Below are 25,458 nucleotides of genomic sequence, written 5' to 3' on the forward strand. Positions count from 1 at the left end.
GCATCTAAAAGTACTTTACAACTAAGGAATTATTTTTAAAATGTAATCACTTTTTATAGTGATATATTCTGTTCACACACTCCCAGCCCTCCCTTTTCCACCAGTTCTCTGCTCAAACATAGATATCTTGCACCTCACCCAAGTTCCTGCACCATACTCAGTGATTGTCATGTTGGCATTCCATTGGAACTGGAAGGAAGGGGGAAAAGATTAAGGGGAGGCAGCATCAGAGGAATTCAGGAGAAACATATTTACCCAGAAAGTGGAACTCATTACCACAAGGAGGCAAATATCATAGTACTATTTCAGAGGAAGCTAGATAAACACAGGATGGAGAAAGAACATAGTGTAGATGCATTTAGATGAAGATTGGGAGGAGGCTCGTAAAGAGCATGGGCCTGCAGACCAAATGGCCTGTTTCTGTGCCCTAGGTATTATGTAAGCCTGTACCTGAGCTAACCTGGCGATTAGAGTAGCAGTTGTGGCTGATATTCCCCTCCTGCACAAGGGCAGGTGTTAATCGCCACCTCAGCTAGGATCACTCAGCACAGATTGGCATCAATTCTGGAACACACCTTCTCAGCACAACTTAGCTACTTGCTGTCCTAAGCATAATTGTAGCTCATAATTCTTACTTCCTGCCACTTGCAACACAGTAACATAAGTGGTTTATTTAAAAAAGAAGTGAATCAGACCTGGCTTTGAGCCTAAAGTGAAACCATGAGAAGTATAGAATAGAAAAACACAGATTCAATTATCAATCTTTATTTGAAAGACAATTAAATAGTCAAGTTCTGTCGAAGGGTCATGAGGACTCGAAACTCAACTCTTTTCTTCTCCGCCAATGCTGCCAGACCTGCTGAGTTTTTCCAGGTAATTCTGTTTTTGAATTAAATAGTCACATCTAACACATAATGGATATAGAAGAACAACTTTCAGCAATTGTGTATAAACAAGATGAAAAACTGGAAATAAAATCCCACCCATTTCAACAGAACTGAAGACCAAAATCTGCCCTTTGCTGTCTTTTTTTAAAAAAAAAATAAAAACATAATAATTCAAATACTTTCCATCTCTGCCATCATTGTTATTTTGGAATTCAATTAAACCAGATGAAATTTATGATATGAAATCTGGCCCACAGAATTACTTTGCTCCCCTCTCCAGCAGGGATGAGATCTATGATGAAGGGTAACTGTAGCAAATGTCTGAAACTTCTTTGAAAAAGGCCAAGCCTCTCCCCCCTCGCCCAAGGGCATCAGAGCCAATTGTCATAGCATCCTCCTTCTTACGCCCCTACGCCTGGCGCGATTAACCAACTCAGCAGAGAACCAGATGAACTCCAGCCAGGAACCTGCTGGTCCACCATTGCTTGCTCACACTCATTAAACCTAATGCTCCAGCGAGGCAGCTCACTAGTTGTTCTTACAACCGCAAAACTTTATTCATAAATGGTGTTATAAGTGGTTTGCAGGGAATTGAGTGGCAATGGTTAAAAACCATTGGATTTTCAACACTAAGCCTATATTTAAATGCACCCCCGACTGTCTTTGCCATCTGTCAACCTCCTGTATTCAGACATTTGCAAAGAAATTCCTGTGGTGATAAGGCTGTGAGGTGTCAAATTACTCTCAGTTTACCACAAATGATCAGAAGCACCTCCTCAGAATGGCCACAAAAACAACTGCTGCGGAAATCAGATCATTGAGATCGCAATTCCAATGTTGGCCGTTAAGGCACATGGTTTGGATAACCCAACAAAAAGGAGTCTTAGTTAACCTGGCCTGGAATTTGTTGGATGCCAGAACAGCTTTCAAACGGTGAAAGTGTGTAATTTGTCAAACAAAGAAGCCGCAAATTTTGTGGCTGGTGTTGTTAAATTGATAATTGGATCCTAAAACAACACTGAAATGTTGTTTCAGATGAACATTGGTGCACACCCATGTATGGATTCCTCTCTGCCCAACTCTTATTTCTCCCCTTTTCTGAAAGGGTGAGACAGGTGACAGAATCCCTCTTGTATCTCCAGATGTAGCCATTTCTCAGTTGTGAACCACAGCTGTTCGACTGGGAGGAGCAGCAGCAATTTCAGCAGGGTTCCTGCAGATTGTGATGCTGGCTCATCCCTAACCAAGAACCTTTCAGGCCAATCAGAATAACATTATGAACACCGCAACTCAGGACAGTGCTGGGATTGAACCCGAGACTATCCATTTCAATCAGCTCAGTACCCTATTAGGTCTTCTCCAATAAAGACAAAGGGTTCAGATCTGCTGCAGCTTTATCACAATTTTCCAGGCGTACTGGGTGAAGTGCTGAATGTCACACAAATGTTACAGTAAGAAGATAAGGGATCTCAGATTTCAGCACACTCAGTAGTTAAAGAGATGATGGATACAAGAAAGGCAGGGTGGGATAATGAGAAGGAGAAAAAGAAAGAAGAGAGCAGAAAGAGCGAGAAGAAAAGAATTGGATTAAATCTCTAATTTTTCTGCTTGCATTAAAAATTCCTAAACCATGATACGGTTGTATTCTCAAAAAGGCACTTAAAAAAGGCAACAAATCATGATTTTAAGAGGAGTATTCATTAAGAACCTTTCAAATCCACATTAAAATTCTAACATTTGTTGCAGTTTCTGAATAATTCACATTTACAGCAGGCCTACACAAATACTTCACTTGGTGGGGTTTGGGGGAGAAAAAAATCAACACATGACAAGTCCTTGGAAACAGCACTGTCGCAATGCTACAATTCAAATATTTTCCCCTCTGCTCTCCTTTCCTGCAGGTGTTAATTCTGCACCTAGGTTCAAGTTGGTTGGTCAGCTTCGGGTATTTCTCCCAATCCATCAATCTTCAGGTCCGAGTCTTGATCGTCAATTTTGCAAAGTCTTCTGACATTTGGTTGGATATCAAGCCAATTTCCAGCAAAATGATCTACTGGACGTCTAGAGAGTTTATTACCATCCCTGACTCAGAGTCACTGAAGCCAATTGTATTATCCTGCTCTCAGATAAGCCAGGGACAGGGATTTGAGTTGCAGTACGTTCCTGTTCAGTTTTCACTAAGTCCCACACTATCCTGAGCTATCAGAAAAAAAAAAGACATTTAACACTATGCTGAAGTTGTAGAAACTTTAGACTCTTGGTCCAATGCCATTCAAAGCCCCTGACTTTAGGTGGGAAAGTGCAAAGACTGCCAGCCACATCCAGATATTGCCTGGCAAACAGACAGGATTACAGAAATCAGCAGCAGAATCACAAGGCACTCAAGAGTTGAACAGTAGTCATTTTCTGAGCTTAGCCAGTCCACCAGGGAAAGGTACTGTGAGCAGAACACAAGGCAGCTCCGGTGTTGTCTCTCTCATATCCAAAGATCACATTCAGCAGAAGCAATTAGAAAGAAAAGCCCTTCAGTACTAGATTTACTGTGTCGTGTACAGGGATCTAAACAGAAAGGGAGGAATAGGTTCTCCTAACGGTGCTAAATCTTCACCCATTAGCCTTAAGACAATGAACAGGGCTGGTTATTCTTTCATGAACAGAATCACATATGAGTCTGCCCCTTTCTTCAGCTGATGTCCACTTTCAATCTGCACAGCAACTAGGACCAGGAAATCTGGCAGCTACCTTTTTATGGTAACAAACCGTAACCAGTTTAGCATCCACACTTCTCCTGACTTAACACAATCAACTTAACACAGACTGGAAATCGCACACCAGGGCTTTTGGCTTGGCTGACTTCCTGTTATTCCAAGTGTTGCCTTTAACACAAAGCCATTGGGTGTAGTTCAGATTTTTTTTTTTGTTAATGAGAATTTTGCTCCACATTACAATTGTTCCACATTACAACAGTTATTTTTATATACATTTGACTCCTCCAGTTCCACATTACAACAGTTATTTTTATATACATTTGACTCCTCCAGTTCCACATTACAAGTTAAAAACAGAAACTAAATTACCAGTGCAGCTTCCTCATTGTCAAAAGATTACGTGCACATTCCCCTAAACCCACCCGTCACTCTCAGTTGCTTTGTATGAATTCCAACATAACTGGCACTGCGCTGAGTTGGTAAAAGAGACGTTGGCCTGAAAAAACAAAAGTAAACGTGAAATTTATACATGTAGCAATTCTAGTGAGCAGCACCCCTGCCTCATTTATTAACAATGAGCTGAAAAGTCTCAGTTCAAACCCTGCTCCAGGAGCACAAAATCTAGGCTGACACACCAGCGCGGAACTGAGGGAGTGCTGCGCTGTCACAGGTGTTGCCCTTTGGAGGGGACGTTAATATCTCTCTCAGAAACATAGCAAGGTTGGTGCTCTGGTTGCGGAGATCAAGGCTTTTTTAAGCCATTCAAACCCAGCTCATATTAAAATAACCCTACATAGAGGTTATTATGAATTGATAATGCAGATAAGAAGTGTGTGTAAGTTTGCACCAGCGCAGAGGAACAAACATTTTTCTCCTCTTGCATTCTCTCTAAGTGTCTTGCGCCATGTTGTATCTCCAACCAGTTCCATCAATCCTGCTATGAACTCAGCACGTTGAGGATCATAGTAAGGTAGCAAACCCTTTGCTTTGTTTGACTTTGGATTGACATTTACCAAGCCTTTTAGGCCAAGATCAAGAATTCAGAGGGTGGTGGGGTGAAGCAGTAACTTATATGGAAATATGCGCATTCCCATCCCATACCGCAAATAACAGCCTCAGCACACAAGGTGAGATGCATCCCTCAAAGTTGCTTGACACAAGAAAACAGTTGAACATCCCCATCTCCTTCCAAAAGGAGATATAAATTTTCATCATTTGCATAACTTCACCTAAATAGTAGACTGAACAATCACAACATTTCCAACAGCTTCAAATGGGAGAAGCCATGTCTGCAAGACAGGAGATCCCCCCATCACCCCCTCCTCTCCTGAAGGCACCTGTCCCTGCTATGGGTTAAGGTTCACCACTTCATCCAAGTGGTTACTGTTCACATTGGAAAGGTATTGTGTTAACAGGAGCAAATATAACAGTTATATATTTGCTCTCCACTTGAGCAAATATACTTGGATCTTTCGAAGGCTAGTGTTGTACTGAGATCTATGGACCAGGAAAGTTCACTCTCTGCTAAGCTGACTAACCTTAGCTAGGTGGGGTAGCATTTGAGGAGGTTGGGGAACAAAGGGCCTAGATGTTCCTAAACTGCAGATTGAAAAAAGGAATTAGACAGAGTTTCTAGTTTTCAATGCCATTCAGGGGGTCCTGACAAAAGGGCCCACATACAGATAGTAGAACAGAATCAAGCCATGTCGTCATGATCAAATAACACTCGGTGTCTAGTCCCTCAGCCACAGGAACAAGTCTAAGTGAGCGAGACTGAAAGACTGCTGGACCCATGGAACCATATCAGTCAACAGCTTCAGGAGGAGGGGAAAGGCTTGCACGTATGTAGCGCCTTTCACAAATTCAGGATGTTCCAATGCACCTTACAGCCAATAAAGCACCATTTAAAGTATAGCCACCACTATAATGTAGGAAACACAGCAGCTAATATGTGCACAACAAGCTCCCACAAACAGCAATGTGATAAATGATCAGACAATCTGTTGATTGAGAGATAAATGTTGGCCAGGATACCAAGGATAACTCCTTTGTTCTTCTTCGAATTAGTGCCTTGGGATCTCTTACGTCCACCTGAAGGGGCAGTCGGGGCCTTGGTTTAATGTCTCATCTGAAAGACAACACTTCAGACAATGCAGCACTCCCACTGTACTGTATTGGAGTACTGTTACTGAATGAGGATGAACATAAGAAATTGGAGCAGGAGTAGGCCATATGGTCCCTAAAGTGTGCTCCGCCATTCAATATGATCATGGCTGATCATCTATCAACTCCACTTTCCCTCCCTATCTCTATCTCCCTCGATTCCCTGAAGAGGGAGAGAAAACAAACAGACAGAGTTTACAACATTGTATGCCAGATCTTATAGTAACTTTATAAAAAACCTCTGCTCAGGTGAAAAGCTAGTTTACTCACCCATTTCACTACACCTGAATGTTGCTGCTCTTCCTGATGAGTTTAAAAGTTTCCAATTCCCGTCCTTTCTTTCCTTTTGCTGGGTTTTCTTCCTCAAGCTGCCAAACAATATTTGTTCACACAAATGAACTTGAGGGATTTTAGACAAATGAAGCATTTTTTTAAAAAAAAACATTGGCAAACTTTTTTTGTTTACGGAGAAGGGACCTAATCAGATTATCACAAATCAGAAGCAGCACTGTCAGGTTCAAGCTTCTGTATGACTAAATAAGAAGGAGTGTTGCTAAACCTATTTTGTGAAGAATGCAACTTTAAATAGGTCAACAGAGTTTCAATAAGCGGTGGGGTTTTTTCCCACCACACTCTGGAGTTCCCCTTCACAGTAATATTGACATTGAGGCTGGGACGTCAAATGTATGATCAGCAGCATTGTACAGTATGAAAAAGTTAGACCAAGAACATTAAAGTGAGGCAACTGGAGGCAAGTTGTACTTCTACAGATAGGCATGTCACAGAATCTTGCAGAACAGGAGGTAATTCAGCCCATTGTGTTTGTGCTGGCTCTTTGCCAGGGGGCAGGTGAGAAAAGGAAGAATGAGTAGCCCAGTGGAGTGAATCAGATCATCCAGTCATGGTCTTCAACCACGTTCAGGAGCCACAGCCACAAAAGAACAGTAATTCAGTACACCAGAGAAACAATCCATCATTAGGTTCAGCCTGTGCATTATCAATGTAACAGTAACTTCACAAATACATACATACATATACCTGGCTGTAAAAACATATGCACACTCTACAGCTATCTGCACACAGGTGTCTCCATCCACACACTCTTCCCACTTACTCACCCATGTTCAAGCGTGCAAACACACACTCACCCGGTCCATCATGTCACTCTGTCCACAAGGACCTATTCCTCGAAGAATCATGGACACTATGAGGCAACGGATGGAAAGGATTGCCTCAACAGTTGACAGCACCATTGATGGAATCCACAAGGCCAGTGTGGTGTCCTGGAAACAGACAGAAATGATCTTTATCACACAGGCAAAATACTCTGTCAATTTTATTTTGAAAACCAGGTGTTCAAATTCTGACACCTCTTCACAACTGATTGATCTTTGAGTTGAAAATGAACTGGATAAGGTATTAGATAGAGAATGGCTGGTGTCACTAGCTCCCTCTGTACTATATTTCACCTTATTTTCTACAAATAAGTAGGATAATACAAGGATAACAGGGCTTTCGGCAAGCATCCCAATATTATCCAACATCAATAAGAACCTTTGGTGAGTTGATAGCTGAGTAACTCTGTAGCCTACCAAATGCAGTAGAGTCAAATAGACCCAAAGGGTTCAAGATCATTCCCAGATGTGTGTTGAATTTGCCCATATCAGCCAGATAACAGTAGTGACCTCTGCACACCCACTCCAAGAGAAAATAACACAACCAGTGCAATTAGCATATAGAGGAAAGATGAAGGGAATGTCTTTTGCAGAGCGAGTTCTGATTATCTGAATACACTACCTTAAAGGAAGCAAACTGAATAATAACCTTCAAAAAGGAAATTGGATAAATAGCTCAAGGGGTGAAATTTGCAAGGCTTTGGGGAAAGAGATGGGGAGTGAGACCAATTGGAAAGCTGTTTTAAAGACAGGATACAGAAACGCTGGGCTGAATGAGCTCCCTGTGTGCTTTATGATCCTATGGTTCCCTTTCCTGCACTGCATCCTCTGACCTTCTGTAAAGCCCATGTCTGGGCTTCAAGCAAGGACACCAAGACTCTGATGGTCTAATAGGAGGCCCACTTGCAAATTAGAACTGGTGCAGATTTGTTGTGTCCTTGGCGTCTCCCAGATCAGTAATGCACAAGCTGTTCTTTTTGGTTCATTGAAGGTAGCTTGCTTATAGAACCTCAGTCTATGGCTTTGCTTCGCTGCTGAGTCTCTGACTCACCAATAAAACTGCGCTGTGGAGTCTTTTCCCCGGACAGTCCGGAATCAAATTAAAAGCGCTGTGTAAACTTTAAAAACCAGGCCAAGGAATGAGTTCAACATGGTTTTTAAACTGGGAGCACCAGCACTTGGTCTTAAGCTGAGTTTACATTACAAGCACCTGCAATGCCATTCTCGACATCAATTTGGGTTGCCAGCACCAACATTTTCGCTCTTACACTGTTTATACATTGAGGGAGACCGTAATGTCACTCTTGATCCTCATATATTGCTAAGTGCAATGCAAGGGCTGTCAGCTCCAAACACCTGAACTTCATGCAGCTTGCAGCAACCATCAAATAATTTTTCCAAATTCACCAAGGTTGGCAAGAAGAAAATAATGGGTTTGGTTGCAAAATATAAAACTGGCTTTAAAGAAAGCTGCAGATGGTCAAATACCAACTCCCTGATTGTTAGAGGTTTTATTATCCAGCAGGGAGGAGAGCATAGATTTTATTTACTTCAGGATTTACCATATGCTCCTAATGGTCACGGGGTAGGAAAAATTACTAAAGCATCAGTTTATTGCACAGTTTAAAATGTTCCCTTCTGCACCATTAAACTTACAAGTCCAATCCTCAACTGTCCTCTGTCAAACAATAACCTCTTATCTGATTTATGACTGCTAGGACTCAAGTAAACATATATCGTAAACCAGTGTTCACTCCCCTGTGGTATGGAGCAAACTCTGCTCAGACTTAAGAGAAGTAGCTTTACTTAAAGGAGAAATCAAATCTTACCTGGTGGTACAGTCACTATGTTGAAAATTTGACTAACAACCTATTCGTTATTTTTGACCAATAGGCCATTCTCTCCACAGCCTAGTGATAGAAATAACACCTAGTGTGGAATTAATTGAACAGGCCACATGTGGATTGCTACCTAAAGGGCAACTATTTAAACTAACCATCAGAGAAACACAGATGTATTTTAAGGAGGGTGTTGGAAGGCCCACCCAGGAATAGCAAAATTCAGTATAGCTTTTAAAGAGGAATGGGCATAAATATTTGTCAGAGAACCATTTTAAGAACAGAGAAGTGGGATCAGGTGGCTAACTCTTGCAAAGAGACACAGGGATAATGGGCCGAATGGCCTTCTGCTTAATTCTACTTGTGATATATCGTCATTCAAGAAAGTAGCTACAATTGGTTTCAAGAGTAAGTAAACTATAGATTATTTTAACTTATTCATTCACAGGATGTGGGCGTCGCTGGCCAAGTCAGCATTTATTGTCCATCCCTAATTTCCCTCAAGAAGGTGATGGTGAGCCGCCTTCTTGAGCTACTGCAGTCCATATGGTGTAGGTATACCCACAGTGCTGTTAGGGAGGGAGTTCCAGGATTTTGATCCAGCAACAGTGAAAGTAATTTAGTTCCAAGTCAGGATGGTGTATGGCTTGGAGGGGAACTTGCAGGTGACGGTGTTTCCATGCACCTGCTGCCCTTGTCCTTCTAGGTGGTAGCAGTCACAGGTTTGGAAGGTGCTGTTGAAGGAGCCTTGGTGAGCTGCTGCAGTGCCTCTTGTAGATGGTACACACTGCTGCCACTGTGCACAGTGGCGGAGGGAGTGAATGTTTAAGGTGTTGGATCAAGTGGGCAGCTTTGTCCTGGATGTTGTCAAGTTTCGAGTGTTGTCGGAGTTGTACTTGCCCAGGCAAGTGAAGAGTATTCCATCACACTCCTGACTTGTGGCATTCAGCGATGGTAATGCCATTGAGTGTCAAGGGGCGATGGTTAGATTCTCTCTTTTTGGAGATGGTCATTGCCTGGCACTTGTGTGGTGCAAATTTTTGCCACTTATCAGGCCAAGCCTGAATGTCATCCAGGTCTTGCTGCATATGGACATGGACTGCTTCAGTATCTGAGCAGTGGGACTGGTGCTGAACACTGTGCAATCATTCAAGAACATCCTCACTTCTGACCTTACGATGGAGGGAAGGAAGGTCATTGGCGAAGCAGCTGAAGATATCTGGGCATAGGACACTATCCTAAGGAACTCCTGCAGTGATGTCCTGGGATTGATATGATTGACTTCCAACAACCATAAACATCTTCCTTTGTGCCAGTGGAGAGTTTTCCCCCCGATTCCCATTGACATCAGTTTTGTTAGGGCTCCATGAGGCCACATTTGGTCAAATGCTGCCTTGATGTCAAGGGCAGTCACTCTCACCTCACCTCTGGAGTTCAACTTTTTTGTCCATGTTTGGGCCAAAGCTGTAATGGGGTCAGGAGCTAAGTGGCCCTGGCAGAACCCAAACTGGGCATCAGGGAGCAGGTAATTGCTGAGTAAGTGCCGCTTGATAGAACTGTCGACATCCCCTTCCATCACTTTGCAGATGATCAAGAGTACACTGATGGGGTGATAATTGACTGGTTCGGATTTATTCTGCTTTTTGTGGACAGGACACGTGAACAATTTTTCACATTGCCAGGTAGATGCAATTGCTGTAGCTGTACTTGAACAGCTTGACCAGGGGTGCAGCTAATTCTGGAGGATACACAAGTCTTCAGTACTGTTGACAGAATGCAGTCAAGGCCATAGCATTTGCAGCATCCAATGCCTTCAGCCGTTTCTTGATATCGTGTGGAGTGAATAGAATTGGATGAAGACTGGCATCTGTGACGCTGTGGATCTCAGGAGGAGGCCGAGATGGATCGTCCATTCAATACTTCAGGCTGAAGATGGTTGCAAATGCTTCAGCCTTGTATTTTGCACTGATGTGCTGGGCTCCCCCATTATTAAGGATAGGGATATTTGTGGAGACTCCTCCTGCAGTAATTACTTAATTGTCCACCACCATTTCTGACTGGATATGGAAGGACTGCAGAGCTTAGATCTAATCCATTGGTTGTGGGAAAGAGAAGAGAAAGAGAAAACAATGAAAGATCTTGCTCCTGATCACAATACCAAGTCTCCTAATGCAAGAATGGCCAAGTGAAGCTAAGAGGTGATGCTTCCTATGGTTACATAATCTTGATGTCCAGGCTTTTACCGAAGAATGGCCACTGAGTGAGGTATTGAAGAACTGCGCGATCTGCACCCAAGTACAAATCAGCATTTCCAGAAGAGATGGGGAGGAATTAGCTCATTGATATCCCTGTATTAAAAGGATGGGCTGGAGCCTGTAATTTTCCTCCCTGGAATTCCCTCCACCAGCCTTTCCATAGTCTTTGCAAAACCAGTCCCTTCAACCAAACTTTTAGTCACCCATGTCCAGACTGCAGGCAAAAATATGATGACCTCTGGCTCCGATGGTCTGGCGATGTATTAGAGGCAGGCATGCAAAATGGAATTTGTGCAAGTTTGCAGCCTTCTTAAGAGTCCCCCAGATTAGTGATGCATAGTCTGTTCTTTTTGGTATGTTGAAGGTAGCTTGGGCACCAATCACCCTCTGGTACTATAAGACCATAAGGCATAGGGGCAGAAGTAGGCCATTCAATGAGATCATGGCTGATCTGATAACCCTCTTTCCTGCCTTTTCCCCAAGACCCTTGATTTCCTTACGATTAAAAATCCGTCCATTTCAGCCTTCAATATGCTTAACGATCCAACCTCTACAGCCTTCTGCGGTAGAGAATTCCACAGATTCACTATCCTCTGAGGGAAGAAATTCCTCCTCATCTCTACCTTAAATGGGCGACCCCCTACTCTGAGATTATGCCCTCTGGTCCTAGACTCTCCCACAAGGGGAAACAGCCTCTCAGCATCTATCCTGTCAAACCCCTAAGAATCTTACATGTTTCAATAAGGTCACCTCTTATTCGTCTAAACTCCAATGAGTACAGGCCCAGCCTACTCAACCTCTCCTCATAAGGAAATCCCTCCATACCCAGGATCAACCTTGTCTGAACTGCCGTCAGTGCCAGTATATCTTTCCTTACTGCATTCAGTCTTTCCCTTGTTGACTTAAAGTCTAATTTTATCTCTAAACCCCCTCACATCTCTGTGTCGCAACTTAAAACCAATTGGATGAGGTAGATATTCTGTAATTCAAGCAGGTGAAACAGCATTTCCCTATTTTCCTGTCATCAAAAACACCGAAATGCCCAATTACTTACGTAAATGCGTGTCGTGTCAAACGGGCAGTCGTTCATTATCATTGCCCTGTTGGAGATAGCTGGCACCATTGTAGAGTTGCAGCCAGAAATCAGGTTCCTGCCACCTAGTGATACTGTCAGCACAATGGCGAGCATTAGTCCAACCGAACAGGCCAACGATATCAAAATATTTGATAGAGAGATTGACATCAATCCCCAGTGCTGTGGAAATAAAATTGGGAACTCAGTGATAAAGGCAAGAGCAACACACGGTGGAAAGGGGAAAGTTGCCCAGCAAACAGACAAAGACCAACACTCAATGGGACTGTGGTATGAGCAAGTTGGAATGAAACATTTACCAGTTCTGTAGTTTGGGGTAAAATTTGAAATCTAGTTATACTTCAGTTTGATTGAGCTCAATGACTTAAAGCTCAAGGGATACTTTGGTTGCCTATGTATTTCTTATACAATATTATTCCCTGCCAATTTATTTTCTTCCTCAACAAATAATCATGTAGGTAATTTGTCTATCATTCATAGCTCAGCACTCCTGCCTCTGAGCACAAAAATCAAGGTCGACACTGCAGTGCAGTCCTGAGGAAGTGCTACACTGCCAGCGGTGTCGTGTTTCAGAGGAGATATTAAATCGAGGTCCCGTCTGTCCTCTTAGGTAGACGTAAAAGATCCCATGGCACTATTTCAAAGACGAGCAGGGGAGTTTATCACTGGTGTTCCTACCAATATTTATCCCTCAACAACATCACTGAAATAGATTATTCTGTCCTTATGACATTGCTGTTTGTAAGAGTTTGTTGTTTGCAAATAGGCTGCCACATTTCCTACATTAGACTGTGACTATACTTCAAAAGTGCTTCATTGCATATAAAGTACTTTTGAGACATCTGGTAGTTGTGAAACACGCTATATAAATACAAATCTTCATTTACTTAATTGTTTCTCCTCCTCCCTTGAAGGCATGGCTTCCTTACTGGGATATATTTATATGGACCCCAGTCACCCTCTAGTACTTCACCTAACTTAGATGATGATTGAAATCATCGCCTATAAAGCAGTCGATCAGTACAGAGGCTGAGAGGGAAAAAGGTAGGGACAGTAGACAACATGGATTTTGAAGCTACAATGAGACAGGTAGAACAAGGCGAGGTGCTCAAATAAAAAAAATGGTGTACTAAGTTTATAGATAATGCTAAAAACCCTCACTGTACCTGAAAATTTAATTTTAAATTTGTGGAATGTCAAATTTCTCCATTAAAATGAAAACTCACATTTTTAAAATAATTTTTAAGAAGTTTCATATTTCAACTTCTACCTTAGTCCCATGTGCATATCCCGATTGTTTATTTCACTTTGTAATAATAGTGCCAAAGTAGTAAAAGGTAAAGATTGAAAGGTGTCATTTGATAATAATAGTTACACTGCCACAGCAGCGCTGTCAGGTTGGAAAGGACTTGGGACTTCCGGTAATTGTGAAAGGTGATAAATAAATGCAAGTCTTTTGCTCTTCTTTCTTTCCTGGTTTGCTGTCTGTGAGAATTGTTCAATGTGGCTGGCTGCTTATTCTGCTTGATAACGTCACTGCTGTTGAATGCCTGGAGATCTCCTGACTCAGAGCCAGATTCAAACTTTCATCGGGAAGGGGGAATGTAACTCCTTTATTCAAAAAGGGAGGGAGAGAGAAAACAGGAAACTACAGGCCAGTTAGCTTAATATCCATCATAGGGGAAATGTTAGAAGCTATTATTAAAGATGTTATAGTAGGGCACTTTGAAAAATTCAAGGAAATCAGGCAAAGTCAACATAGTTTTGCGAAAGGGAAATCATGTTTAATCAATATATTGGAGGTCTTTGAAGAAGTAACATAAGCTGTGGATAAAGGGGAACTGGTGGATGTACTGTACTTAGATTTACAGATTGATAAGGTGCCACAAAGGTTATTGCAGAAAATAAAAACTCATGATGTAGAGGGTAACATATTGGCATGGATAGAAGATTGGCTAGCTAACAGGGACGATAAAGGAGGCTTAAGTGGCTCATTTTTCTAGTTGGCAAGTTGTAATGTGGTGTGCCACAGGGATCAGTGCTGGGGCCTCAACTTTTTACAATTCATATAAATGACTTGGAGAAGAGACTGAACATATGGTTGTTAAATTTACTGATTATACAAAGATAGGTAGGAAAGTAAGTTATGAAGATACCAGGGTGTCACAAAGTACTTCACAGCCAATAAAATTATTATTGTATTGCAGGCAGTCAGTTTACCCACAGCAACACAGTAATCTATTTTTGTTAAATGCTTAAATAGTTGAAGGGTAAATATTGGCCAGGACAACAGAGAAAACTCCTACCTCTTCTTCAAAATGCTGTTGTGGGATCTTTACATCCATTTGAGAAGGCAATCGGGGTCTCAGTTTAATGCCTCATTTGAAAGACAACAGCTCCAACACTGTGGCACTCACTCATTACTGGCACTGGTAACATCGGCCTGGAGTGGTACTTGAGCTCACAACCTTCGGATTCACAAGTAAGTACAGTGTGTGCCATCACTCTATTACCAACTCCCGAGGATAAACTCGGGATGTAAATATTTGATTATTCTGAAATAACTTGTTGTGTATCCTTTAGTGAAAATATGAACTAGATATTATTTTATTTGGTGAATTATTGATTGTGAGATCCTCCTGATGCATACCAACCTGAAGTTGTGCAACACTCTGCAGCACCATCTATGTTTGAACAAGGTGTGGATTCCTGCTTTATTGACCAGTCGGGATACAATGCATGAGTTACTTTCCTTATCTTGCTCAGATTAACTGCTGAGCAGTAGCCAATAATGCCAGTGAATAACAATCACTGCATTCTGTTCCTTATCCACGAACTGGTTCCAAAGCCTGTTTACTATTTTATTGTAAAAGCAAAAACTGCGGATGCTGGAAATCCAAAACAAATATAAAAATAAAAATACCTGGAAAAACTCAGCAGGTTTGGCAGCATCTGTGGAGAGGGACACAGTTAACGTTTCGAGTCCGTATGACTCTTCAACAGAACTAAATAAAAATAGAAGAGAGGTGAAATAAATGTCGAAGGGTCATGAGGACTCGAAACGTCAACTCTTTTCTTCTCCGCCGATGCTGCCAGACCTGCTGAGTTTTTCCAGGTAATTCTGTTTTTGTTGAGGTGAAATATATGCTGGTTTAAGGTGGGGTGAGACAAGTAGAGCTGGATAGACGGCCAGTGATAGGTGGAGATAACCAAAAGATGTCACAGACAAAAGGACAATGAGAGTGTTGAAGGTGGTGATATTATCTAAGGAATGTGCTAATTAAGGGTAGAAAGCAGGACAAGCAAGTTACAGATAACCCTCGTGGGGGTGGGGTGAAGGAATCGAAATAGGCTAAAAGATAGAGATAAAACAATGGATGGAAATACATTTAAAAACAATGGAAATAGGTGGGAAAAGAAAAATCTATATAAATTATTGGAAAAAAAAGGGGGGATCGGAAAGTGGGTGGAGATGGAGGAGAGAGTTCATGATCTAAAATTGTTGAACTCAATATTCAGTCCAGAAGGCTGTAAAGTGCCTAGTCGGAAGATGAGGTGTGGTTCCTCCAGTTTGCGTTGAGCTTCACTGCAGCAATGCAGCAAGCCAAGGACAGACATGTGGGCATGAGAACAGGGTGGAGTGTTGAAATGGCAAGCAACAGGGAGGTCTGGGTCATGCTTGCAGATAGACCAAAGGTGTTCTGCAAAGCGGTCACCCAGTCTGCGTTTGGTCTCTCCAATGTAGAGGAAACCGCATTGGGAGCAACGGATGCAGTAGACTAAATTGAGGGAAGTGCAAGTGAAATGCTGCTTCACTTAAAAGGAGTGTTTAGGTCCTTGGACGGTGAGGAGAGGGGAAGTAAAGGGGCAGGTGTTGCACCTTCTGTGGTTGCATGGGAAGGTGCCATGGGAGGGGGTTGAGGAGTAGGGGGTGATGGAGGAGTGGACCAGGGTGTCCTGGAGGGAACGATCCCTGTGGAATGCCACCAGCGGGGTGAAGGGAAGATGTGTTTGGTGGTGGCATCATGCTGGAGTTGGCAGAGATGGCGGAGGATGATCCTTTGAATGCGGAGGCTGGTGGGGTGATAAGTGAGGACAAGGAGGACCCTATCATTTTTCTGGGAGGGAGAGGAAGGTGTGAAGGTACAATTTTATTGTTCTCTCCACTGCAGTATTTTTGAGGTGTAGTAATGTAGGGAACGAATAGCACTGAATTTGTCACTTTTAATTAAAATTTCACAGTGAGCGAAATAAATGAATGGGACACACACATGGGACTAAGGTGAAAGTTTAAATATCAAACATCTTAAATGTTTAAAACATTTGAATCTTCATCATAATGGAGAAACCTGACATTCCACAAATATAAAAGTAGATATTCAGGTACAGTGAGGGTGTTTCGCGTTATCTTTGAACTTAGCATTCCATGTTTTTTTTATGTGTATAGTTATAGTTCAATGTTGAGGTTAACAATGCAGCTTCAGCTGACGCAGTGTGATTGGTCGTGGTGCCATCAGGAATGGATCTCCCAAAGCAGGAGTTCAGTATGTGGATGATGGTCAGACTTTGATGGCGACAGTCACAATTTGAGCTGTTCCTCACGTTCCACATTGTGACCCGTCCTCAGGTGGTAGAGGGCTGTCCAGATTTTCCGTGGAAGGTAGAAACCTGGGACTTCGCTGCCTAGGTCAGTTACTGGGATGCATTTGATGATGTTTGCATTCAATCAGGAGGTACACCATTGAGAAGTGGAGCTGTCATCTGTTTGTAGGGTGTGAAGTGTGTTCCAATCAGGACTACAGGATTTCAGATGGGTGCCTGGGGCTTTTTGGAGGTCCTGTGTCAATGGGAATGCTTTGGTAACTGTCAGCCAGTGTTGTTCTTTGAGGAGGATATTTTCCCTGCGGACATCAGTACGTCACTAAAAATGCAGTTACACCTCATTCAACAAGATGTAACTACTTCAAGGATTTTTACAGCAAGACTAATAACGTAAAGAGAGCGAGTTTTGCTCATTTCAGTGGTTTCTAATTGATTGCAGAATGTGGGGTGGAGGGACTTTCAACAGTTCACCATGTGGAGAAGCATTGAATCTCTGACAGCAACTTCTGGATTTCTATGTTTAACTGCAAATGCAGGCTAACAGACTGTTGCTGTCAGTTCTAAAAGAGTTGTGGCACCAAATGATGACAGTTTCACCATCATTACGACTGCAAAATTATACAATGTTCCCCTGCACAATCCTTTCTATGGTCATTACATCCTGTTATATTTGCAAAAGTTAAAAAATAAACGTTTTAAAAATCATTGATATTTATTTCCTTTCACTTTTAAATGTGTGACAATAATTAAACTACTTACCAGTTTTGTCTTGGTTAAGTTTCGCGAGACCAGAATGGCAATGATCCCAGTTATGATACTCTGAAGAATTAAAACAGTAGAAGCTCCGATTAGTCACCCCAAGAGCTTAAATGTGTTCTGCGTTCCAGAAAGTCCACTGGAAAAGTTGAGTGTGATGTTAAATTAAACCAACAATTTGGCAGCCTGCGTAGCAGTTATGATGCCGTTGCTAAGAGACTACTGCAAGCAAAGAGGAAATAAATATGATGCAAGCACACAGCAGGTACAAAGAGAGAAGAGAGTTAAGTGTTTCAGGTGCAGAACATTGGTCAGAACATAGCTCTCCAGCAGCCCGCTTGTTTGGCACCACATCCACAAACATTCACTCCCTTCACCACCAACGCACAGTAGCAGCAGTGTGTACCTCCTACAAGATACACTGCAGGAATTCACCAAGCCTCCTTAGACAGTACCTTCTAAACCCATGACCACTACCATCTGGAAGGACAAGGGCACCAGACACATGGGAACACCACCATCTGGAAGTTCCCCTCCAAGTCAATCATCATCCTGACTTGGAAATACATCACAAAAACAAAAACAGAATTACCTGGAAAAACTCAGCAGGTCTGGCAGCATCGGCGGAGAAGAAAAGAGTTGACGTTTCGAGTCCTCATGACCCTTCGACAGAACGAAATACATCGGCCGTTCCTTCACTGTCACTGGATCAAAATCCTGGAACTCCCTTCCTAACAGCACCATGGGTGTACCCACACCGCATGGACTGCACCAGTTCAAAAAGGCAGCTCACTACCACCTTCTCAAGGGCAACGAGGGATGGGCAATAAATACTGGCCCAGCCAGCAAAGCCCACATCCCACGAATGAATAAAAAAAACATAAACTACCTTCCTTTCACAAATGTTGATTGTACAGTGGATTTTTCCAGTGTTTTTTGTTTTCGTTTCCAGCATTAGTAATTCCCTCCTCATCTCTGTAACTTATCCAACCCCACAATCCTCAGAGATAGCTGCACTCCTCTAATTTTGGCCTCTTGCACATCCCTGATTTTAATCGCCCCACCATTGGTTGCCGTGCCTTCAGCTACTGAGGTCCTAAGCTCTGGAATTCCCTCCCCAAACTCTCCGCCTCTCTATACCTTTCTTTCCTCTTTTAAGACAGTCTTTAAAATCTACCTCTTTGACCAAGTTTTGGTCATCTGCCCCAAAATTTCCTTATGTGGTTTGTTTTCAGATTTCACTTGATAACACTCCTGTGAAGCAACTTAAGAATGATTTAACTTAAAAGCCCTATATAAATAAGAGTTGTTGTCATCCTATTATTTCCCCCTTTATTTTGGACTGTGACAAGGACCAAGATGGAGAAATGAATGCTGACGTTGAGCAAGAAGGCAAGCATCGTTCAGAATTACATCTTTCAATGGTAGGCAGAGAGGAGTTCGGGGAAATGAGAGGCTCTGGAAGAAAAGTAGAATCGAGGGGAAAACTCTCCATTGGTTGGAGTCATACCCAGCACTAAGGAAGACGGTTGTGGTTGGTGGAGGTCAGTCACCTCAGCTCCAGGACATCACTGCAGGAGTTCCTCATGGTAGTGTCCTTGGCCCAACCAGCTTCAGTTGCTTCATCAATGACCTTCTTCCATCGTGAGGTCAGAAGTGGGGATGTTCGCTGATGATTGCACAACGTTCAGCACCATTCACGATTCCTTAGATACTGAAGCAGTCCATGTCCAAATGCAGCAAGACCTGGACAATATCCAGGCTTGGGATGACAAGTGGCAAGTAACATTCACGCAACACAAGTACCAGGCAATGACCATCTCCAACAAGAGAGAATCCAACCATCGCCCCTTGATGTTCAATGGCATTACCATCACTGAGTCCTCCACAATCAACATCCTGGGGGCTTACCATTGACCAGAAACTGAACTGGACCAGCCATATAAATACTGTGGCTACAAGAGCAGGTCAGAGGCTAGGGATCGTGCGACAAGTAACTCACTTCCTGACTCCCCAATACCTGTCCACCTCTACAAGGGACAAATCAGGAGTGTGATGGAATACTCCCCACTTGCCTGGATGCAGCTCCCACAGTACTCAAGAAGCTTGACACCAACCAGGACAAAGCAACCGCTTGATTGGCATCACATCCACAAACATTCACTCCCTCCACCACTGACGCACAGTATCAGCAGTGTGTGCCATCTATAAGATGCACTGCAGAAATTCACCAAGGCTCCTTAGAAAGCACCTTCCAAATCCATAACCACTACTATCTAAAAGGACAAGGGCAGCAGGTAGATGGAACACCACCACCTGGAAAGCTCCCTTCCAAGCCACTCATCACCCTGACTTGGAAATATATTGCCGTTCCTTCACTGTCGCTGGGTCAAAGTCCTGGAACTCCCTCCCTAACAGCACTGTGGGTGTACCTACATCACATGGTCTGCAGCGGTTCAAGAAGGCAGCTCACCACCACCTTTCTCAACAGCAACTAGGGATGGGCAATAAATGCTGGTCCGGCCAGTGAAGCCCACATCGCGTGAATGAATAAAAAAAGGGGGCAGTAGATTTATGCAACTTTGTCGAAGGAAGTATAAAGATTAATTGTCTCGGGGAGATAGCAATTATTCCAGTAGGGATGGAGAAAGAAAGAGGTGGGAAAGAGGAGACACGACATAGAAATAGGATGCACAGAGTCTACCCCCAGTCCCATCCCCCACCACATCCAGTACACATCACTCCACTTTTATTCAGTTCACCAAAGGGCTCTGCTGATGGTCAAAAGACTTGTATTTATATAGCGCCTTTTGCGACCTTAGGACATTCCATAGTGTTTTACAGCCAGCGAAGTCTTCCCTTTCCTGAAGCTTTGTCACTGTTGTAATGTAGGAAACGTGACAGCCAATTTGGACACAGACAGCTCCCAAAACAATAACCTGATAATCTGTTTTTTTGTAAAACCATGTTGGTTGAGGGACAAATATTGCCCAGGACACCAGTGATAACTCCCCTGTTCTTCTCAAAATAGTGCCATGAGACATTTAACGTCCATTTGAGAGGGCAGACAGAGTCTTGGTTTAATGTTTCATTTAAAGATGGCATCTCCGATGGTGCAGCCTTGCCTCAGTACTGGCAACAAGATTTGTGCGCAAATCTGGAGTTGGACTTGTACCCACAACATGGACTCAGTTGAGAGTGCTACCCACTGACACATAGCTGGCACTTACTGAAGTTACCGAGTCATACAAACCAGTGAGGTCCAACATTCGTAACTTTAAAAAAAAATGTATTCTTTGATGGGATGTGGGTGTTGCTGGCAAGGCTAGCATTTGTTGCCCATAGAACTGAGTGGCTTTCTAGACAAGGCAGGTAAGAGTCAACTACATTGCTGGAGTCACAGGTATGGCAGATTTTCTTGCCTAAAGGGCATTAGCAAACCAGTTGGGAGGAGGGCGAGAGGGGAAAGAGAGGGCGAGAAGGCGTAGAGAGGGCTGAGAGAGAGCGTGGTTGTGGGTTATGTATACTCACGCACACACAGGCACGCACACCCACACACACACACGCACACACACACACACACACGCACACACACACGCACACACACACGCACACACCCACGCACACCCACGCACACACACGCACACACACATGCACACAAACACACACACAAACACATATTTTATATATATATATAATATATTATATGTCATAATATCACAACTCACTAGAGATAGTGCGCTCTAGTATCAAGCCCTTCAGCCCCCCCAAGCCATGACAAATGTGAGAAGCTTAAGCAGACCACCAGATTGCCCCATTTCTACCTGTTTAATTTAGGTTAAAAGAATACAGGCACCATGTTTGTGAACTTAACAAGTAAATAACTGTTTATTAAACAAATTGTCTGTAACAGTGGCAAAAGAAAGAAATATGAACTGCTAACTTTTACCTCTATAATGTCTTAAACACACACACAAAACATAGATTTAAGGGTGAGATAAAACAGTTCAATGGCACCAATTCGGAATTCATGATTAGATGGGTTGACTTTGATCGCTTTCTTCCAAATTCTTTGCACGTTGTTGTGGCTGACAAGAGGTGGTCTCCCAGCACTTGCAGTCTGTGGGTCTCTGGTTCAAATTTGCTTTTAATGTCTCTACTGGTGACTTTTCGCCTTTTCCTCCTGACAGGGGTCTCTCAAAGAAAGCAGGATACAGCGATGTGAGGAGTGGCCAGCTAGCTACTATGGCAGGATTACTGGAGTCTTATAAAACACAGGAGAGAGGAGTTTCAGATATTTCCTCTTTTCAGGCTAGGAGCTGATCTACTGCACCATCCTCACACACAACCTGGCCACTTGAGTGGCCAGGAGCCACTCAAAACACCGTCGCTAGGCAGTTCCCTCTTAAACTAGGTCTCCTTTCCAGCACCATTCTGTCCAACGCTGTTCCAGGGCGCAACATTGTAGATTTTCTTCTTCCTGCTTCATTGAACATTTCTTAAACTGCAGCCATGGTAGTTTTTAAAGCCACAGCCCAATCTTAAAGCCACGGTCCGAGAAAAAATAAAATTATGTCCTTTACAATAATCATAATCAAATCACTTTCCATGGGTGTGAGTGCTCCTCTATCTGAAAGTTTTATTTGATTATTGAAGCTGCAGCATCAATGTACCCTGCAAACACAGCTCAACTTTCACGGGTAGGATAATAGGTAAACAATTGAAACAAAAGTCTAATGGTGGATAATTCAGAAACAATGAAGCTGAAAATCCCTTCCCTCCCACCCCTGACCCAGGCCAGAGTGTGGGAGGGGTGTAGGCAGTAAAACCAGGGTTCCTGTTCCCATTCCCAATTCCTCCTCAGTGCATGTGTGTGGGTGTTTGTTGAGAACAAGGACCTGATCAGGCTTGAGTGATGCCCTCCCTGGTGGAATAGCTTACCAATTTTCACAAAGAATGGCCTGTAACTGAGGTGTGTGTTTTGAGCTCAAAGGTTACAGTCTTCCTAGTGTAATGTCTTCATTGAAATGAATGTAAGATGGCTGTCTGCAGGGAGTTCTTCATGACACAGGTCACTTGGCTATGGCAAGCCAGATAGTACATATAGTAATGGTTGCATTTCAAAACCCAAACATTCGCCTTTTCCTAATTGTAAAATACAAACTTGCATGCACTATCATGTGTAACTGAGAGTTACCCAAGACACCCACTATAATCCAAATGCTTTCATGCAATAACCAACTGCTCTGCACTCTCGTTAGTTGCTGCATATGCATTGTATACATAGTTGTTAATCGTAAAAGTCTCTTAATGGTACGCAAGGGTGTTGTTGTTGGCTGTTCGTCTGGATGACATTCCTTCTCTGGGGAGTGTCATTCCTGTGGCACTTATGTTGCCGTGGTAACTGTTGCTGTTGTTCCATTTCTAGTTGTTGGGACGGGTGAATCGCTGGGAGTGATGGTCGTTCTGTACTTTGTACAGCTGCTTGCAGCCCATCTTCCTGATCGGCCACCTGCAGTGAAGGAACAGCTTCTCTTGTTTGTATATGCCTGCCGTTGCACCGGAATATTTGGTCATTCACTTCCACCTTGTACGATCGAGGTGTCAGCTGCTTTGCGCATGTCCCAAGTTGCCACGTGGGCTGACTCCTGTTTGGAGCGTTGATGGTTTATAGCCTGACCGGCTCTCCAATGCTCAACTGTGTTAATGGTCTGGCAGTCTTATCGAAATGAAATTTGGCCTTCTGCTGTTTCACCTTGATTTTTCTCACTCACGTCTGTTACCACTTTCGGTTTCAGTTGGTTTTTTGCTATTGGAAGAGTAGTTTGGGTGTGGCATGACATTAGTCTTTGAACTGGACTACTTTCCACAACTTCAGTTGACATGTTTCTTCACTTGGAGATTGCCTTATCTGTGCTAGATTTGCTCAATTTCTTGATGATTTTCACCGTCACCTGTCATGAAGCTATTAATGCATATAATATTTTGGAAAATATTTTTATTTTAAAATAGAGGTTTAGTCTGCGGGTGTGTCTTAATTAGATTAAAGTCAGCTAGTCTGGGTGCTTTGATATGTGCTAATTTGAGATGTAAACAAAGAGGTAGCGTGCATTTGCATTTTTTGAACAGAGCATTCAAGAAGTGGGGTGAAAACTTGACACCTTTCTAGAAGCTACCAAGCAAGATGTTTATATTACTAATAAACTTGGTACAATTAATGGGGTTTCATTGTTAAAAGGTAAAGTTCAAAGAGACTGGTGAGACAAAGAAAATTTGAGTTAAATCAGTGGTGGCAGGCATAACTTCAGTAGTTTTCGGGTATGCAGGGCAGAGGCAATGTGGAGATCAAAAGGCAGCTGCAAGCCTCCAACTGGCTCCACAGTGAAAAGAACCTCATTCTAAATCTTTAAGGTGAAAATGCTTTGCCTGGTGCTTGGTTAAGTCTATGGGTTGCTGTTGCCTTAAAGGAGATAGTTAGGGAATTTGTTAAAAGTTATGATGGTAGTAATTTGTAGCCATGTGCATATATTTTAACCTGTGTAAATTAATAAAATGTTTCAATTAGTTTAATGTAAAACCTCAAGAACGGATGGTCTGATTCCTGAATTTAGAGTCGCATCTCAAACATAACACTTAAAATTATAGGTTATGACAGTTGTTTAAAGTTTCCTTCTGGGATTTTTAAATAACTCCGTTTTATCAACTGTATCAATCATAACATACCTCAGCCTTTCCATTTGGCAGGGGATATTGTGGAGATGATACAAAGTGTTGAATTTCCTAATCCTTTGTGAAGCAGCTGAATTCTTCACTCATGAACTAAGGACCACTGTCACTCATCACAATGTATGGAAACCGTAACAACTGAAGTATGCTTTCAAGCATTCTACTATCTCTCCTATCTTTGTTGAAGTCAGCTGGTCTCTCTCCTCCCCATAGTCAAGATAGTAGTCTACGGTGACAAGATAATCAGCTCCTGCTATAGTGAAGAGGTCCACTCCCAGCTTCATCCATGGTCTGTTTGGGATGTCACGCGTCATCAATGGCTGTCTGGCTGGTTTAGCTTGGTACTTGTTACAAGACCACACTGGCAATGTAATTTCATTGCTCATGTTTGGTCAGTAGAGCACTTCGCTTGCCTTCCTCAAGCTCGATTCAATTCCTTGATGGGTTGCATGGATGTACTTAGGTATCTTTCCTCTCATCTCCTTAGGGATGAAGACTCTATTTCCCTTGTACAAGGTGCCATCTTGGGCTGTCAATTCATCTCAATATGCCCTGGTGACCACAGGTGTGTCCTTGGTGCTCTCAGGCCATCCTTTCGTCACTGCTTCTTGCAGCACATGGGAGAGATACATCTTGCTGGGTAGTTCTCTTGATTTGAGCAAGGCACTTGTCTGTCAGATTCAATGTTTCTGCTGGATTGATGACTTCCAGAGCATGTCAAGCTACTACTTCACATTGTGAAATCTTCCAGATTCATTCTGTTGTTGCATCCTCAACTTTTTCCGTGCATGTCAGCGATGTACATCTCTTTCCCTTGTTTGTATGTCACATCCAGATGAGCAGGTAGTAGTGGTTTGAGAAAAATGCTTTGAAGTGGCTTGCGGTCAGACTCCACTGTTACTTTGTCTTTCCCAAGCATGTATTGATGAAAATGGTCACAAGCAAATACAAAAGCCTGGCACTCTTCCTTGATCTGAGCGTAGTGTCATTCAAGTTTGCATTAATGCCCTGGGTACAAATGCAACTGGTTGTCCTTATTGCATTAGGGTTGCTCCAAGACCTGTCTCACTGGCTTCACACTGCAAGGTAACTTCATCATTGACGCCATAGTATTTCAGCACTGGCATTGTCGTCACTAGCTGTTTGATTTTAGTGAATGCTGCTTCTAGTTCCATGCTCCAATGCCACTGCACATCCTTGGCAGTGAGCTTGTGTAATGGTTCACACTCCGGTGAAAAATTAGGCAAAATTGTAC

The 25,458-nt window shown here is 42.8% G+C and overlaps 1 protein-coding gene across 2 annotated transcripts in view; it reads right to left on the reverse strand.

Annotated features, from left to right (window-relative positions):
* Positions 1-749: 749 nt before the first annotated feature.
* The window catches only part of LOC121275342 (keratinocyte-associated protein 3-like), a 47,098-nt gene continuing 22,389 nt past the window's right edge, over positions 750-25,458 (reverse strand). Inside the window, exons 3-8 of one of the 2 annotated variants that reach the window (XR_005942387.1) lie at positions 17,481-17,540; positions 12,081-12,281; positions 6,907-7,041; positions 6,029-6,126; positions 3,965-4,091; positions 750-904 (exon numbers count right to left, since the gene is read on the reverse strand). Coding sequence is in view for 1 of the 2 variants with exons in the window: in XM_041182847.1 (XP_041038781.1) it covers positions 6,037-6,126; positions 6,907-7,041; positions 12,081-12,281; positions 17,481-17,540 (486 nt within the window). In the remaining variant the exon portion in view is untranslated. Of the gene's footprint in view, positions 4,092-6,028; positions 6,127-6,906; positions 7,042-12,080; positions 12,282-17,480; positions 17,541-25,458 lie in introns of both variants that reach the window. The other variant, XM_041182847.1, reaches the window with a different exon arrangement.

This window comes from Carcharodon carcharias, chromosome 2 (genome assembly GCF_017639515.1).
Source record: "Carcharodon carcharias isolate sCarCar2 chromosome 2, sCarCar2.pri, whole genome shotgun sequence".
Lineage (NCBI taxonomy): Eukaryota > Metazoa > Chordata > Chondrichthyes > Lamniformes > Lamnidae > Carcharodon > Carcharodon carcharias.